Source organism: Phaseolus vulgaris, chromosome 7 (genome assembly GCF_051622355.1).
Source record: "Phaseolus vulgaris cultivar YP4 chromosome 7, ASM5162235v1, whole genome shotgun sequence".
In the NCBI taxonomy this organism is placed as follows: Eukaryota; Viridiplantae; Streptophyta; class Magnoliopsida; order Fabales; family Fabaceae; genus Phaseolus; species Phaseolus vulgaris.
In genome coordinates, this window is record NC_143504.1 from 51,163,062 (window position 1) to 51,179,296 (window position 16,235).

General features: G+C 38.4%; 1 protein-coding gene across 1 annotated transcript; it reads right to left on the reverse strand.

The window, feature by feature from the left end:
- Window positions 1–10,737: 10,737 nt before the first annotated feature.
- On the reverse strand, window positions 10,738–11,940 carry LOC137829396 (uncharacterized). Its single transcript, XM_068636199.2, has one exon. It carries the CDS (start codon window positions 11,938–11,940, stop codon window positions 10,738–10,740), a length of 1,203 nt encoding a protein of 400 aa, XP_068492300.2.
- Window positions 11,941–16,235: the final 4,295 nt, after the last annotated feature.

Here is a 16,235-nt window from a genome sequence, read left to right on the forward strand (position 1 = left end):
ATTAAAAAAATTAAACAAAGATTAAAGAGAATAATGAAAACACTACAAAAAAAACGTGTATGTGGTGGCCGTTATAATATGGCGGTTATTAAAAATCATCATAATTAGTTGTATAATACGACAACTTTATAAGGGCCATAATGTCCATTCGAAATGTGGCATGTAGAACCGCCATAATCTTCCTATTTCCCAAAGTTTTTATTTCATATTCCCCTATTTCACTCTTCAAAAATATACCTCTTTGACTATTTTTTCGTATTCCCCACTGAACCTTAACTTTCCTCAGTCAATGAACCTCTTTCGTAAACCCTCACTGATCAAGTTTCACATTCCTCATTCATTGAACCTCTTTCGTAAACCCTCACTCTCACCGTCCCATTTCGCATTTCCTTCACATTACCTCTCGTAAACCCTCACCATCCCATTTCGCATTTCCTTCACATTACCTCTCGTAAACCCTCACCATCCCATTTCGTATTTCTTACACCTTGCCCCATTCGTATTCCCTTTCTCTCACCGCAATCGTTCTCTTCTCACTCGCATTCGTTCTCAATGCAAAATCATTCTTATTCTCATTGCAATCCTTATCTTCTTACTTTCACCGTAACCCTTCACATTCTCACTCTCACCGGAAGCCCTTCATAGTCTCATCGAAAACCCCTCTTCTCACTCTCATTGAAAACCACTTTTCTCACCCTCATCGCAAACCATCTTATCCCTCTCACTCTTCTCAGCGCAAATTCTGGTCGCCATTACCATCGCTTGTCGCAAGAGGTACGTTGCTGCCAATATGTTTCTGTGTGTAAATATGTTTGTCGAATATGATTTTGAAATTGATTTGCGTGTATATATTTTGAAATTGTGTGTATTTATTTTGTTAAATACAGTTTGAGGTATGAGCTGAAATGCATTGAATATGATTTTGAATTTGGATTGAATATATATTGGATTGATAAATACAGTTTGAGGGATGGGTTGAAATGCATTGAATATGGTTTTGATATATTGGTAAAGTTTCGTGAAGGCAAAGACCTCACTACTACTGTTACAACATTAAGGTATGTAGTTATTGTATGTGTTGTTTAAGTTTCTATCTATGTTGTTATTAAATTGTTACTTAAATATTCATTTTGCATGTTTGTACTTTTTTATTCATTTTATGTGTTTTGTACTAATGCATGTGTGTGTGTTTTAATGCTTGAATCTTCATTGCTTGTGAATTCACCCTTGAACTTGGATTATGATTTATCATACTTGAATGGTTGAAATTTGTCTTCCACTATTCAACAATTTTTAATTTTTTGTTTTGTTTTTGCTTTTGGTGCATAGAGGTGTCTTAATTTTTTGTTTTACTCTTGCTTGGTTTTACTCAACAAAAAACATTAGCTTTTCCCAAATGAAAAGGTATTATGTGCCTCGCCTAATGATAGAAATTTCAATGTTACATGTTGAAATTTAAACATTTTTCTTTTGCAATGTCATCATGATTTTTACATAGTGGAGAAGGATTACAGTAACAATATACTATTTTATTTCAATATTGTTCCTGCTAGGGAGATGGGACCTAGAGAACTATTGAAGTCTTATTCTCCTTCCTTCGGTCGATCAGGTGACTGGATGATGAGCTGGGATTCTTCTTGTCCTCCTGCTTCTCTTTCGGCACTCGGCCTCGGGTGAACACCGGATGGTGGGGGTACCTGCGAAGGCACTCCGACGCTCAAGTCAGTAAAGCGGGTGGTCAACCCTCAGGTAGGTGAACAGTAATAAATGACATACCTTACTCCTTGGGATGCGTGTTATTTATATTATTCTAGTGGGCCTACCTTGTTGGGCCCGTTTATCGAGGTGGATACCTCTTAGGTTTGCATTACCTAATTCTTAATGATAGATTAACTTCATTGATCTTGGTTTGAGTGTTAACTGTAATAGGGGTCGGCCGTCGGCCAAGTCATTATGGCATGGGTCGGCCATCGGCCAAATTCCAATGGTCTCGGTCGTCTCGGCCAAGCCTTCTAAGGTCTCGGTCAGGTGGACCTCGGTCTCGGCCAGGTAGGTCATCGGCCTCGTCATCCGGCCAAATCTCTTAAGTCCCAGCCAAGTTCCCCTAGTCTCGGTCAAGCGAACTCGGCCTCGATCAGCCAGGTGGACCTCGGCCTCGCCCATACCGGTACAAATATACTTTTAACCTTGTAATTTATCAACTAACAGTACAAAAAATAATATCAATATAAACTGAAATAACAGTAAAAAAATAATCTTTGCTTTTTAAACTGATTTTAAGCTAGTGTTCATGTTATGCACACAAAGACATATATGCATAATAAACTTGCAATTGAGTGTAGCATACTTTTTCTCTCATATTATATCTCGAATTTCATGTATCTTTGTGTGCTTATATGAGAACAATGTACTTATTTCTGGGTATTTTAGTTGCATGAATATCATTAGAATGTTCTTATTTGTGGGCATTTTAGTGTCTATTATGTGCTTATTTTAGTTGGTAGAAAGAACGAAATGGTATTGATCAAAATAGTATCATCACATGGTGTAGTTGGTTGTTGGAATATCATAAAAGAGTTGTATTTGTACAACAACCCAAGTTTAATGGTATTTTATAACTTTTTGCATGATCAACATGTTCTCTATTTGATAATGGATATTTATAAAATGGTTAAGAAATTTATAGAGACAACAATCGATCCAAACTAACTTGCAAATTGGTTTGGGTCTAATTTTATATTCAAGCATCCACATTTGTTTTCAAGGGTACTGATTGCTTGTATGATGTGTTTGTATGATCCAAGTACTTGTAAAATTAAATTTTTGTTTGTATGATCCATAAAATTTACCAAAAGCTAGTTTGATAAATATAGGTTTCGGTTAACTATTTCATGTAGTTAACGCATTAATATAAGTACGTTTTTGTTATGGTACTTTGTTTTGTAGTCATGCCAATTGATAAAAGTTTGATTTCTAAACCACGAAACACCATTGAATATGCAAATGGTTAGAATGAATTTTTGGAATTTGCATTTGGACATGCTAATGGTGTTGTCATAAAGTGTCCATGTTCAAAGTCTGGTTTCAAAAAGTGGCAAACAAGGGATGTAGTTCAAGAACACTTAACATGTACAACTTTTCCTCAAAACTACCAAACTTGGTATATGCACGGTGAAGGAGCAAGTGGAAATGAGTTTGTGATTGTTACAAGTGCACGTGTCATTGAAGATTTCATAGAATCTCATAATCCAATAGAAGACATGTTGAACGATGCATTTGGGTTTGTGGGGCACCACGATGATCACATTGATGAGGGTACTCAAGGTGATGGTATACAAGATGATATGTTGCATGGTGAAGGAAATACGAACTTTGATGCGTTGTTGAAGGACAATAACGAACCATTATATGAAGGTTGTACTAAGTATTCAAAGTTATCATTCATATTGAAGTTGTATAATATGAAGGTTTTTCTTGAAAGGCTTTCATAAATATTATCTATTTTCCTTTCATAATTTAAAAAATACTCAACTAAATTCACCAAATATTTATTATTATTTCTAATTTTAATTTATATTAACAAAAAATAACTAAACATATGGTTAATTAATTTTATTAATAATAATTTTAAGGTTATATTTTAAATTAATAATAATTTTAATATTTAAATAAATATTTTACATTTATTGAATTTATGTAAACATGCATTTTGTAATTATAATAACAATAATAATTCAAATTTTCAATTAATAATAAAAATTATATTTATTAACTGATTATAATAACAAGTTTGGTTTATTTTTTATTACATAAAATAATTAAATGAATATTTTAATCATTACTTCAACTTTGTTATATAAAATTATTTGTGTACGTTTTATAATAAACAACTATAAAAAATTAATAATGTTTTTTAAAGTAATTGTACCTGTATGGATATTGGGGGCTGAATAATGTTGGTCCACGTCGATACAAGGTGTCTGCTCCGCTCTTAATTGTCTTGTCCTTCGAGTTTCCTTCTTCCTTGCGTGCCTCGGTCGGCCGGTGGGGGTACCTGCGATTGTGCTCCGACGCTCAAGTCAATAATCTCTCTCAGTGAGAATCCTTAATAATCTGAAAAAACATACCTTTCTCTCTTTCTTTCTCTTCTTTTGTATGTTCCCCTTGGGCTTGGGCCCTCTGGGTCGTTAGTGGTTTGCGACGTGTTTTGTGGTTTTTGGGTCGTGTTAGATGGTTTCCTGGGATCTAGGGGATGTTCCCGAAAATCCAGCGAGTGCTCACGTGTGTTTGTTGTTCAGTGGGAATTGTAACCGTTTGTCCCACGCGTAACCACGTTAATTAATTAGATAATTTTAATTCGAACCATGCGGTCGTCCGGTGCCGACCGGTACACTTGCCCCCCAGGCTCAAGGTCATGGAAGGACGAAGAGTCGTATAAGACGCAGGGGGTTTTTGAAACAATGCGTGATAGCTGGCATCATTAATGTGTGGCAGAGATGTGACGCATGGCAGAGTTGCCGTTTGGGGATGCTGCCACATCTAGATCGATTGAATGGTAGGGATTGCGTGCCGTTTCATATGCCGAGCGTGTATGATCGTTAGATTAGATTTGATCTAATGGTGCTAGACGAACGCAGGGGTTTTGCTTCTCATCTCTTTGCCTATAAATAGTACTTCATTTGTAGAGTTGAGGGTTTTTCGTTTCTCTTGCTCTGAGTTTTGCGTCGCTTGCTTTGTTTTGCTAGGTGTCGATTTTGCTGCCAGTGTCCTCTTCTTCATTTCAAGGTTAGTCATGCCTTCTTCTGAGGAGTCTTCGAGTGTCGTGGGTTCGTCTTTGACTTGCGGTGCGAGTCAGGCATCGGACGGCCCAAGTTATGATTGGGTTGATCCTGCCGTTCTTCGAATTCCCAGTAAAATAAAGTCTTCGGATAAATTAGATCAGTTTCTAGCAACCCATAAAAATTTTCTAACCTCAGATTGCCCGGCCGATGCGTTATATGTCGATATATGCGGTATAACCGACCGTGTGTGTCATGGCCGGGAGAATGCTCCGCACGACTTTTTCTTTGTGTATAGCACCTTGTTTTCCCATTTGCACGTAAGTTTACCTTTTGATGATTTTACCATGAGTATCCTTCGGATTCTCAATGTCGCACCGACACAATTGCACCCTAACTCGTGGGCCATTTTACAAGCCTTTCGAGTTATTTGTCAGATATTTGGACTCATGCCGACCGCCGAATCATTTTTATATTATTATAACACGTACCCGAGTACCCCAGTAGGTTGGTTGTCGTTATCCAGTCGTCCGGGGAATGTACGCTTTGCTGCTTTTACTACCTCTTATAAGAATTTTAAGGATTACTTTTTTAAAGTGTTTGTCGAGCCGGACGGCCGGGATCTATTCTATAATGCCGATGGAAGCACAAAATTTCCATTCCATTGGACGGAGAATCCCACCTCCCTTGACCATCGGCTTTGGGAATCTTTGTCTCCCATCGACCAAGAAATTTTGATGGTCGTGAATCAACTACCGTGTAGGCTCCCTACGCGGGAACTGATAGCCCTTTATGGGTCGTCCAAGCAGTGGGCGGACCTAAATGGTGAGCACCTTCTTCTTGCGGTCGTTCGGCTAATAGCATATTTGTTTCTTACCTTCGTGTTTATGTTGCAGAAATTGTTGTGAGCATGGATCCGAGTTTGAAGAAGCATATGAATAGTTTGAAGAGGCAGGCTAATAAGAGTAAGATAGCCACCATCGCTGGGATTGTCCCGCGGACGACTGAGCGGGAGGTCGTTCCGGTGGAGGTTGTTCCTGTTCTTGCTCAAGGAAAGAAGAGGGGACGGCCTGCTAAGGTGCCTCGTACGAAGGCTCCGTCTTCGTCGGGCAGTCCAATTAGCTTGTTGGTGTCATCCGTCAGGGTGGCACCTACAATGCAATTTGACTTGCGTCCGGAGGACGAGGAAATTTTTGCTAACATTCCCACCTTAGATATGGTCGAGGAGACGGTCGAGCTGCAATGTCGTGCGGCTGTGGCGACCAGGGCTCTTGGGGACGAGCTAAGGAGAGTGAAGACAGTATCGATTCCAAAACTGAAATCTCAGCTTAATGAATCGGCTGTCTCATTGAAGGATGCCCTGAAGGCTGTGGATGAGGCTCGGACTGACGCTCAGTTGGCCAGGAAGGAGCATGAGGCTTTAAAGATTACTTTAGAAGAAGTAGCGGTTGGGCGGGCAGATGCCATCAAGGAGCAGGAAAGACTGGCCACGGAGAAAGAATTGTTGACTGCTCAAGTTGAACAGCTTCAAGGGTTCATGTTGAGCATCAACGAGGAGTAATTCAGGCAGGGCGTTCGGCAGGTCGCCTTTTTCCATGGGGTGCCGGACGACGATGAGCGATACGACTCGAACATGGATGTCGTGGACGGCCGTCTGATGCCTCTTGGGGATGAGGAGGCCGAAGAGAATGATCAAACCATCTGTCCTGTAGCTGAGATGCCTCGTGTAGATGATACCGTACAGCCGGAGGAGTCGATGCAACCGGATGATACCCTTGACATTGTTTAATATTTTCATTACCTGAGCCCGGGGTGTGGGCTAAAGACAATTTTACTGCTCTGTGACGTGTTTTGAACCATTTTACTTTTTGCTATCGAATTTATTTTCATGTTCCTATTACCACGCAGTTTAATACCGAACGATGGTACTTTGATGAAGAATTTGATGTCTCGCGTAACTTGGACATTTATATAATAATCGGACTGAACGAACGGTTGATACATACCGAACTTTTGACTAATAAACCGAAATATTAATATCTGACCGAAATTGGTAGATAACGTGAGTTATATGTGCTGACCGAATGACCAGTTAGTTAATTGAGAACGTTGAAGTTATAATTCAGATGCCGTTTAAGTTATAACGTGTTATATATTCTGGCCGAATGAACGGTTAATTAATAGATTAATTGAATTTCTGACCAAGGTTGGTGAATAACGTTTCAAGTTATAATTCGGATAACTTTAGTTATATATTCCGACCGAATGAACGGTTAATCAATAATTTAATTGAATTTCTGACCAAGGTTGGTGAATAACGTTTAAGTTATAATTCGGATAACTTTAGTTATATATTCTGACCGAATGAACGGTTAATTAATTAATTAATTTCTGACCAAGGTTGGTAATTTAAAGTGCCTCGTTAAAACCTTCTCGGTAGAAAACCCTCCTTAGGGATAAAACTACCGAGCGAGGAAAGAGTGCACTGAATTCATTCATCAACTGTAATAGAATTTGAGATGCGTGGCATTCCACGTTCTCGGTATAGATTTTCCTAACAAATATTCTAAGTAATAAGCTCCTCCTGTTGCTGTGTCGGAGATGCGGAATGGTCCTTCCCAATTACTTGAAAACTTTCCCCCATCTTTCCGAGCGTCGCTGCGCATGCGCCAAACTAAATCTCCCTTCTGATAGCTTCGTGGCTTCACTTTGGAGTTGTACCTTCGTGCTGCTCGTATTTTGCATGCTTCTTCTCTTATCTGGCATTTGTCTCTTAGTTCGTTGATGAGGTCGAGGCCGACCAGTAGACTTTCTTTATTCAAGTCTAAGTCTAATATCTGTCGACGCAGTGAAGGCTCACCGATTTCGACCGGAATCATGGCCTCTGTGCCGTACGTCAGGCTGTACGGTGTTTCTTGAGTCGTTGATTGGGGGGTACAACGGTAGGCCCATAGAACCTCTAACAATTCTTCAGTCCAGTTTCCTTTGGACGGACCAAGTCTCTTCTTTAACTCGTTGAGAATAACTTTGTTGGCTGCTTCCGCCTGACCGTTGGTTTGAGGGTGTTCGACCGAGCTTGTTATATGTTTGATATGAAGTTTCTCGTAGAATTCAGCTAGCCCTCGGTCAGTGAATTGTCGACCGTTGTCTGTGATAATGATCTGAGGTAGGCCGAATCTGCAGACAATGTTTTTCCATACAAAACTCTGTACATTACGGGCGGTGATGGCTGTCAATGGCTCGGCCTCAATCCATTTGGTAAAGTAATCTATACCCACCAGTAGGAACTTGCATTGCCCTTTTCCGGGTGTGAAAGGTCCGATGATATCCATTCCCCATTTCACGAACGGCCAGGGGGATAGGATGTAGTGCAAGTGTTCTGGTTTTTGGTGCAATAAGGTGCCGAACTCTTGACACTTCACGCACTTTTGAACGTATTCAGTGCAGTCTCCCTGCAAGGTCGGCCAGTAGTACCCAGCTCTTAGAATTTTGGCGGACATAGTCCGCGCTCCTGAATGGGTTCCGCATATCCCTTCGTGTAACTCGGTCATTACATAGGTGACTTGTTCTGGACTAAGGCATTTCAGGAGGGGACGGGAGTACCCTCTCCTGTAGCCAATGAGTACGTATCGGGCGGCTTGTAGTTTCATCGTTTTCTCCAGATGTGGATCGCATACACCATCGGTCAGATATTGTTTTATGGGAGTCATCCAGTTAGGTTGCGTGTCGGTCGCCATGCATTCTTCGGTACCAACACTCGGTTTAGCAAGGGTCACATGTATGGCCGACCGGTGGACGCCTTTCTTTTTAAGGGTAGCCAATCTCGATAGAGCGTCCGCCCTAGTGTTATTTTCCCTCCGTACGTGTTGGAATGAGATTTCCTTGAACCTGTTTAGAAGATTTTTCACGAAATGAAAATACTGTTGGAGTAATGTTTCTCTTACCTCATATTCCCCTGTAAGCTGTCCGACGACTAGACGGGAGTCGCTCTTACAAATTATATTTGTTATCTCCAATTCAATCGCCAGATGCAAACCTGCGATTATAGCTTCATATTCGGCTTGATTATTGGAAGTTTTAAATTCAAATTTCATGGCTTGTTCGACAACAATCTCCCCTGGTCCTTCAAGTACAACTCCCGCCCCGGACGAACGACTGTTTGATGACCCATCTACGTACAGTGTCCATTGGGAAGTTCGTTCGGTCGGATAGGGAGTGAGTTCTGCTGTGAAGTCGGCGAGGGCTTGGGACTTGATAGCCCCCCTGGGTTGGTATTCGATGTGGAATTCTGACAGTTCGACTGCCCAACCTATCATTCGTCCGGTGAGGTCAGGTTTAGTGAGAATCTTCATAATGGGATAGTTAGTCTTAACAATAACCTTGTGGTTTTGGAAATACATCCGCATCCGTCGTGCGGTAATGATCAAAGCTAAGGCAACTTTTTCGACCATTTGATATCGGGTTTCCGCGTCGTGTAAGACTCGACTTACAAAATATACCGGACGTTCTTCTGCTTCAATTTCTTGTACTAGAACGGAAGTCACTGCTTCATTGGAGACAGCGAGGTAGACCACAATGGGTTCCCGTGCGTTCGGTTTCTGGATGACCGGTGGAGATGCCAGAAATGTTTTTAGCTGTTGGAAATTTTGTTCGCATTCATCTGTCCATTCAAATTTAGTCGTTTTCTTCAAAAGTTTTATGATGGGTCTCGTTCGTTCGGCAAGCTTAGGTACGAATCGAGACAACGACGTGAGACGGCCGACTAGTCGATCGATAGTAGGGAGGGGATACGAGTCCTTTAGGCACGCCTTGTTAAGGTTTGTGTAATCTACGCACATTCTCCATTTTCCATTCGCCTTTTTTACCATCACTACATTGGCTAGCCATGTCGTATAGTGGGCCTTTTGAATAAAACCAGCTTGAATTAGCTTGTCTGTTTCTTCTCGTGCAGCTCTGCGCCGTTCTTCACCTAGTTTCCTTTTCTTTTGAGCGATCGGCCTGGCCTCTGTATAAACAGACAATCGATGGGTAATCACATCTGATTTTACCCCTGGCATGTCTGCAGCCGTCCAAGCGAAAAGATCAGCGTTCTTTGTTAATGTTTTACCGATCGCTTCTCGGTCGTCTGGTTTGAGAGATGTTCCCATGTACGTTTTTCGGTCTTTGTCCCGGAGGAATATGGGTTGAAGATCTTCCCCTGCTTCCATCCGAGGATCATCCAATCGAGGATCTAGATCGACTAAAGCGACCAAGTGTCTTCTGGATTCTCTTCCTCTAGAGCGTCTTTCTGTCGACCGGCCTCTTCGCTCTGTGGTTCGTTCGGCTGACGTGGTATAAAGCCTTCGGGTCGGCTCCACCTTCAGGCTAGCTACATAACACTCTCGCGCTATCTTCTGGTCTACATGCACTGTTGCTATATCTCCATTGACCGAGGGGAACTTCATAACTAGATGAGGAGTTGAGACAATGGCTTTCAATCTGTTGATAGATGGCCGACCGAGCAAAATATTGTATGATGTATTGGCATTAACGAGTAGGTATCGTATATTGATGGTCTTGCTAAGGTAATCATCGCCGAACGTAGTGTATAGATCGATAAATCCTTTCGTATCCACTCTTTCCCCTGAGAAACCAACTATCTGCTCGTTGTAGGGTTGTATCTCTGCTTCTGGAACTTCATCTTTTTAAACGTTTCCCAGTATAGGATGTCGACCGAGCTGCCCTGATCTACCAAAACTTTTGCGATTGCAAATTTATCTATCTCCACAGTTATTACCATGGGGTCATCTTGAGATGGATCAATTGCTGTGAAATCTTCGTCAGTGAAAGTGATTGGTGGTATATGCGGTCGGCGTTTTGTGTAGGTCGAATGAACGGATTGAACTGCTCTCAAATGTTTTTTCCTTGCTGAATTAGAGCATCCTCCACCCGCAAAGCCACCTGCAATGTAATTAATTTCTTAAGGGGGCTGACCGAGCGACACCGGTCCAGCGATTGTATTGATGACTGCGCGAACTTTTTGTTTAGTTCGACTTCTACGTTCAGGGCTTTCGCTTTTAGGCCTCATTCGTCTGATCAGACTTTCGCTTCTTTTTCTTCTGTTTGAACGATAGTGGTTGTCACGGGTCCGGTCGTCTCTCCGTCCCGAACGTTCTCGGGGATCATGCTCACGCTGGGGTGACCTGGATGTAGTGATGGTGGTTTTCACGAACTTGCGGAGATGACCGGCCTGGACGAGCTCTTCAATTTTATCTTTCAGTGCTTGGCACCCTTCGGTCGTGTGGCCATAGTTACGATGGTATTGGCAACGTTTACTAGTGTCGGCATTGGGAGGGGTTTGTGATTGCTTCAATGCCGGAATCAATTCAATCTGCAGTGCTTCGTCGAGAACCTTACCCCTTGGTACAATCAAGGGAGTGTAGTTGTGGAAACGGGGACCCCTATTGGGGCGATGTCGTTCTCGGTCGGTCGGTACTATGGGGGGACGAATCCCTTTGCTTTTGTCTGTGTTCTCAGCATAAGTTTTTCGATGATAGTCAATATGTTCTTCTATCTGCATGAACTTTGTTGCTCTTGTTCTTAATTCATCCATATTGCACGGAGGCCGTTTGATAAGACTTTCAGTGAACCTTCCCGGTAGTATGGCTGAGACCAGATGATGCATGGCTATTTCTGGATTAAGATTACGAATGCTCATACACACTTTGCTAAATCTGTTCATGAATGTTCTCAATGATTCCCCCCTTTCTTGTTTGACATTTAGAAGGGACATGGAGGATGTCCGATGAGGTCTACTTGTGGCGTATTGCGTGGTGAACTTCAATTCCAAAGCGTCGAAGCTTGTAATGGAATTGGGTGGAAGGTCAGAAAACCATCCAAGGGGTCCTTCCCTGAGAGAGGTGGGGAAGACTTTACACCATACTGTTCGGTCGGTTGTGTAAAGGGTCATTTGAGTTCTAAATATATTCAGATGTTCGTCTGGATCTGTGGATCCGTCATAAAGGTTTATCGTTAGGCCCCTCCACTTGTCAGGGAGGGGAGTGGCTATGATGTCATCAGTGAACGGATGGCCTTTCGGGTTTGTTACCTCGTTTGGGGTTACTGGCTTTACACTCTGATGGGTGTGTTGAATGAGTGACGTGTGAGGTATAGTCTGGGCCATTGTTTTCGTTCCTGATTGGAACGGTGATGGAGAAGGCGCACGTGAATGCCCTTCACGTTCAGATTGTTCGAGTCTATCCAACAATCTCTTGTTCTGTTCTTTCAATTGGGCTATCTCTTCTGCGTGTTGCTGGCGCTCTTCTTCTCGTCTTTTCCTTTCTTCATCTTGGCGAAGTTAGTCGATGACTCCTTTTTGGAGTAACTCCTGCATCTGAATCTGGAGGGTTTGGAGTATGGTCCTATGCTCTTCTGAGATATCATTGTTGTTGTTTGCCGTTGAGCCCATCTTCGAGCGTTGGGATCTTTGGGTCTGGGAATAATGATTACTCGGCCCCACGGTGGGCGCCAATTGTACCTGTATGGATATTGGGGGCTGAATAATGTTGGTCCACGTCGATACAAGGTGTCTGCTCCGCTCTTAATTGCTTGTCCTTCGAGTTTCCTTCTTCCTCGCGTGCCTCGGTCGGCCGGTGGGGGTACCTGCGATTGTGCTCCGACGCTCAAGTCAGTAATCTCTCTCAGTGAGAATCCTTAATAATCTGAAAAAACATACCTTTCTCTCTTTCTTTCTCTTCTTTTGTATGTTCCCCTTGGGCTTGGGCCCTCTGGGTCGTTAGTGGTTCGCGACGTGTTTTGTGGTTTTTGGATCGTGTTAGATGGTTTCCTGGGATCTAGGGGATGTTCCCGAAAATCCAGGGAGTGTTCACGTGTGTTTGTTGTTCAGTGGGAATTGTAACTGTTTGTCCCACGCGTAACCACGTTAATTAATTAGATAATTTTAATTCGAACTATGCGGTCGTCCGATGCCGACCGGTACAATAATAATTTATTAAAATATATTAATTTAATAATTTTAGATTTATAGTTTAAGTTTTTATCCATAGCATTACTACACATATTTTTGTTATTGAAGATAACATTATCGACAAACTTATGGATGAAAGTTCTAAGCGTAATTTATTGGCAATTTTTTTTTTTTAATTGGCCATTTTGTAAAGAATATTCTGTCAAACTTATAGTAGAATATGAAATGGCTACCATGGTTATTATTTTAATGTATTTAATCCATCACTAATTTTTGTTGGTAGTATATAAGATGAGAACACCAAAAGTGAATGTTTTCCTTAAACTGAGGGTCGGTTTAACATTAATAAAGTGCATGACAACGTTGAAGTCGTAAGAAGTGTCTTGAAATCCAACCTTTACTGATTAATTGGACCACAAACTTTCCTTCTTAAGGAGAAAACCAAGTTGAATGAAGTGATAATAAAATATTATTAATTAAAGAGAGAAAGGGAATTTGCATTGCTGTAAAACCTATAGTACTAGTAACATTCTTGTAAATAAATTATTCACATAACTTACGCTTTGTTTAATATAAAATTATTTTTGTATTAATTCAATCTTTGATGAAAAACCATACTTTCTATCATTTGAATTTTTAATAAATAAATAATCTATAAAAGTATCCGAGGTCTTTAATTTTTTTCTCGATTTTCTTAAAATGGGTAAATGTTTTTCCCCCCAAATAGATAAATCTTAATGCGAAATTCAAATTTAATAAAAAATCTCGTCAACTCCGTGTACAATTTTTTTTTAAAAAAATATACGAATACAATTTCAAAATATTATAATATATTTTAATATATAAAATTTATAAAAAAAACAACCAAAAAGGTATTTAGAAAACACTATTTCAGTTAAAAATCGTATTTCACTTTACATTTTCTTACATTATAATTTAAATTAATATATTACGATTTCTTATATTATAATATAAATTAATATATAATAATTTAATGTACATTTTTTAGTATTTAAATTTAAAAAAATAATAGGAAATTAAATAAGTTTAATTTACTATTATAACTTTTTTTCTATATAATTAAAGAAAATTAAGTTTTTAAAAAATATATTTTAACTAATTTTTTTTATTATATATAATTAAAGTGTGAGTGAATTTTTATTATACATGATTAAAAAATTAAATATAATTTTTGGTTTTTAATACATTAAAATTATTTTGAATTCTTAATAAATCTTAAATAACCAAAAAAAAAATTAATCAGAAAGTTGGAGCAGATAATAGAATCGAAAATGAATATTTTAAAAATATCAAAATTTGACATTAACTGAAAGCATACCAATATTGGCATGACAATATAATTGTATACGTAATAAAATAGAAAAATCATTATTCAATCACTTTCAAATAAATCAATTCAATGTTCAAGATTACAATAGAGCAAATTCACATATCGTAGTAAAATGTAGATTATAGTCCCATCTGTTTAAATTCAAATCGTATTTTGCTTATATGATTTTTTTTATTTTTTAAAATTTGTGCATACAGTTGATGAGTTTTCTTTGTTAAATTTGTCGTATTAATCATTCATCTATTTTGAAGAATTTTTGTTTGACAATTTTAAAAATATGAAAAAAAAAATACATCACTTTGAGTAAAAAAAAACTATATCTAACAAATTTATCAATATTCTTAACAATTATCTTTTTAACCATTAAAGGGAAAATACTTTTTTCTTTTTTATCTATATAATAGAAAAAAATCATTCCTTCCATGTATTTTTTTTAAAAAAATTTCTCCCATTTACTTTTTCCATCATCATCTAAAAATACAGCTTCACATAAATTCTGTTCTGACTTGCTCTCTTTTATAAGAAACGTGGTAATCAGTTTTTTTTTTAAAAAAAAAGTAAAGTCAATAATGCAAAGCAAGATTGTGAGGATTCTTGACTAAATTAGTCGTGATTCTAGAATTTTCCCGATTTCAAAATCAACATTATTTATTATTATTATTTTGGTAAAGTCGCAACGGTGGTAAAGTCGCAACGGTTTTTAACTTTTATTTGCCGACTGGCGGCTAAACGTCAGTTTTTGATTAATTTAAGTTTTTTTTTTCTAAAAAATCAGTTATATAGTTTGAACAAAATTTGATCTCCTATTACATATCAATTATTGTCCAAACAAGCCACTTAGGCACACATTGGTCAAAGTATGTAAATTTTTTGGATAGACTACTTAATTGATACTTCAAATTAAATTGAATTAGTTTGAATTTTGACTGCATAAGATTTGTCGTCAAGTTGTCAACCAAATCAATCGAATTTAATCTTAATTAATTATAATATTGAATTTATGGAATTTATAATTTATAAATTCAATGATTCTTAATGAAATTAATAATACACTTTTGGTATTATTTATTTTTATATATAAGATTTTATATATAGTTATATAATTCTTCTATTATTGTGCTCACGTAAGTCAATTATAATATAAATATTATTTTTCAACGATATAATTATATATGAACATTTGTTTTGGATAAATTTATGCATTTTTTTAAAACAGAATTATGTATGTTTCTTATATTTGGATTCAATTGATCTCAATTAAACTAAACTAACTTGGTCTTGTAAGAATAAAGAACGTACTTATACAATATGAAAAGAGGAGGTGAATTAGTTTCAAAGATCTTTTAAAAAAAACAATTATTCTAAATCTTAACCACATATTATTAGATTTTAGAAGAAATCTTTCACGAGTCAAGAAGAGGAAAGAACAATAAAAAAAAAAACTGCTGCTGAAGGAAATAAACAAAGAAATACAAGAAATTTTTGTGCTCTTTGTTAGAAGTGATCTGAATCGGCTCAGCACGTGTTCTTAGAGTGTGAATTTGCAATACAGGTATGGAACTGGTGTTTTAGATGGATTGGAATTATGTTTGTACAACAAAAAATCCATAGGGACCATTTTGAGAGCTTCTATTTGATGCAGATGAATTATAAACAAAATTTTGTGTGGAAAGGTGTATGGGCAGCTATAGTATGGAGCATTTGAGATCAAAGGAACATAACTATCTTTAAACAAGATAGTGTTGATACAAAGGAAATATTTCATATGGCTCAACTTAAAACTTTGTTATGGTTGAGGTATAGAATGAAGTCCTTTAGTTATTGTTTCTCTGATTGGCTTTTAAATCCTATCTTGTGCATTAAAAGCTTATAGTAGATGGAAGGAGTATAGGGAAGTAGTCAAGGTGAAAGGAAGATAGGTTAATGGTGGTAGGGTATGAGGGGTTATGAAGGAGGGATGGGTGATGCGTAATATAGAATCATTTCTAAGATTGTTACAACCGTTTTTTATCAATTTGTATTACTAATATCTTAGCTAAAAGCTAGGAAAGGTTTTTCTGGTTGAAACAGGGTATCCTGGTTTGCGTGGACAGAATGATGCAAAATGGGAACTTATGGTCAATTGTTGTGCTGGAAGATT

Bases quoted from the DNA above. Each gene is read 5' to 3' on its own strand.
- LOC137829396 (XM_068636199.2), bottom strand. From the start codon at position 11,940: ATGGCCCAGACTATACCTCACACGTCACTCATTCAACACACCCATCAG.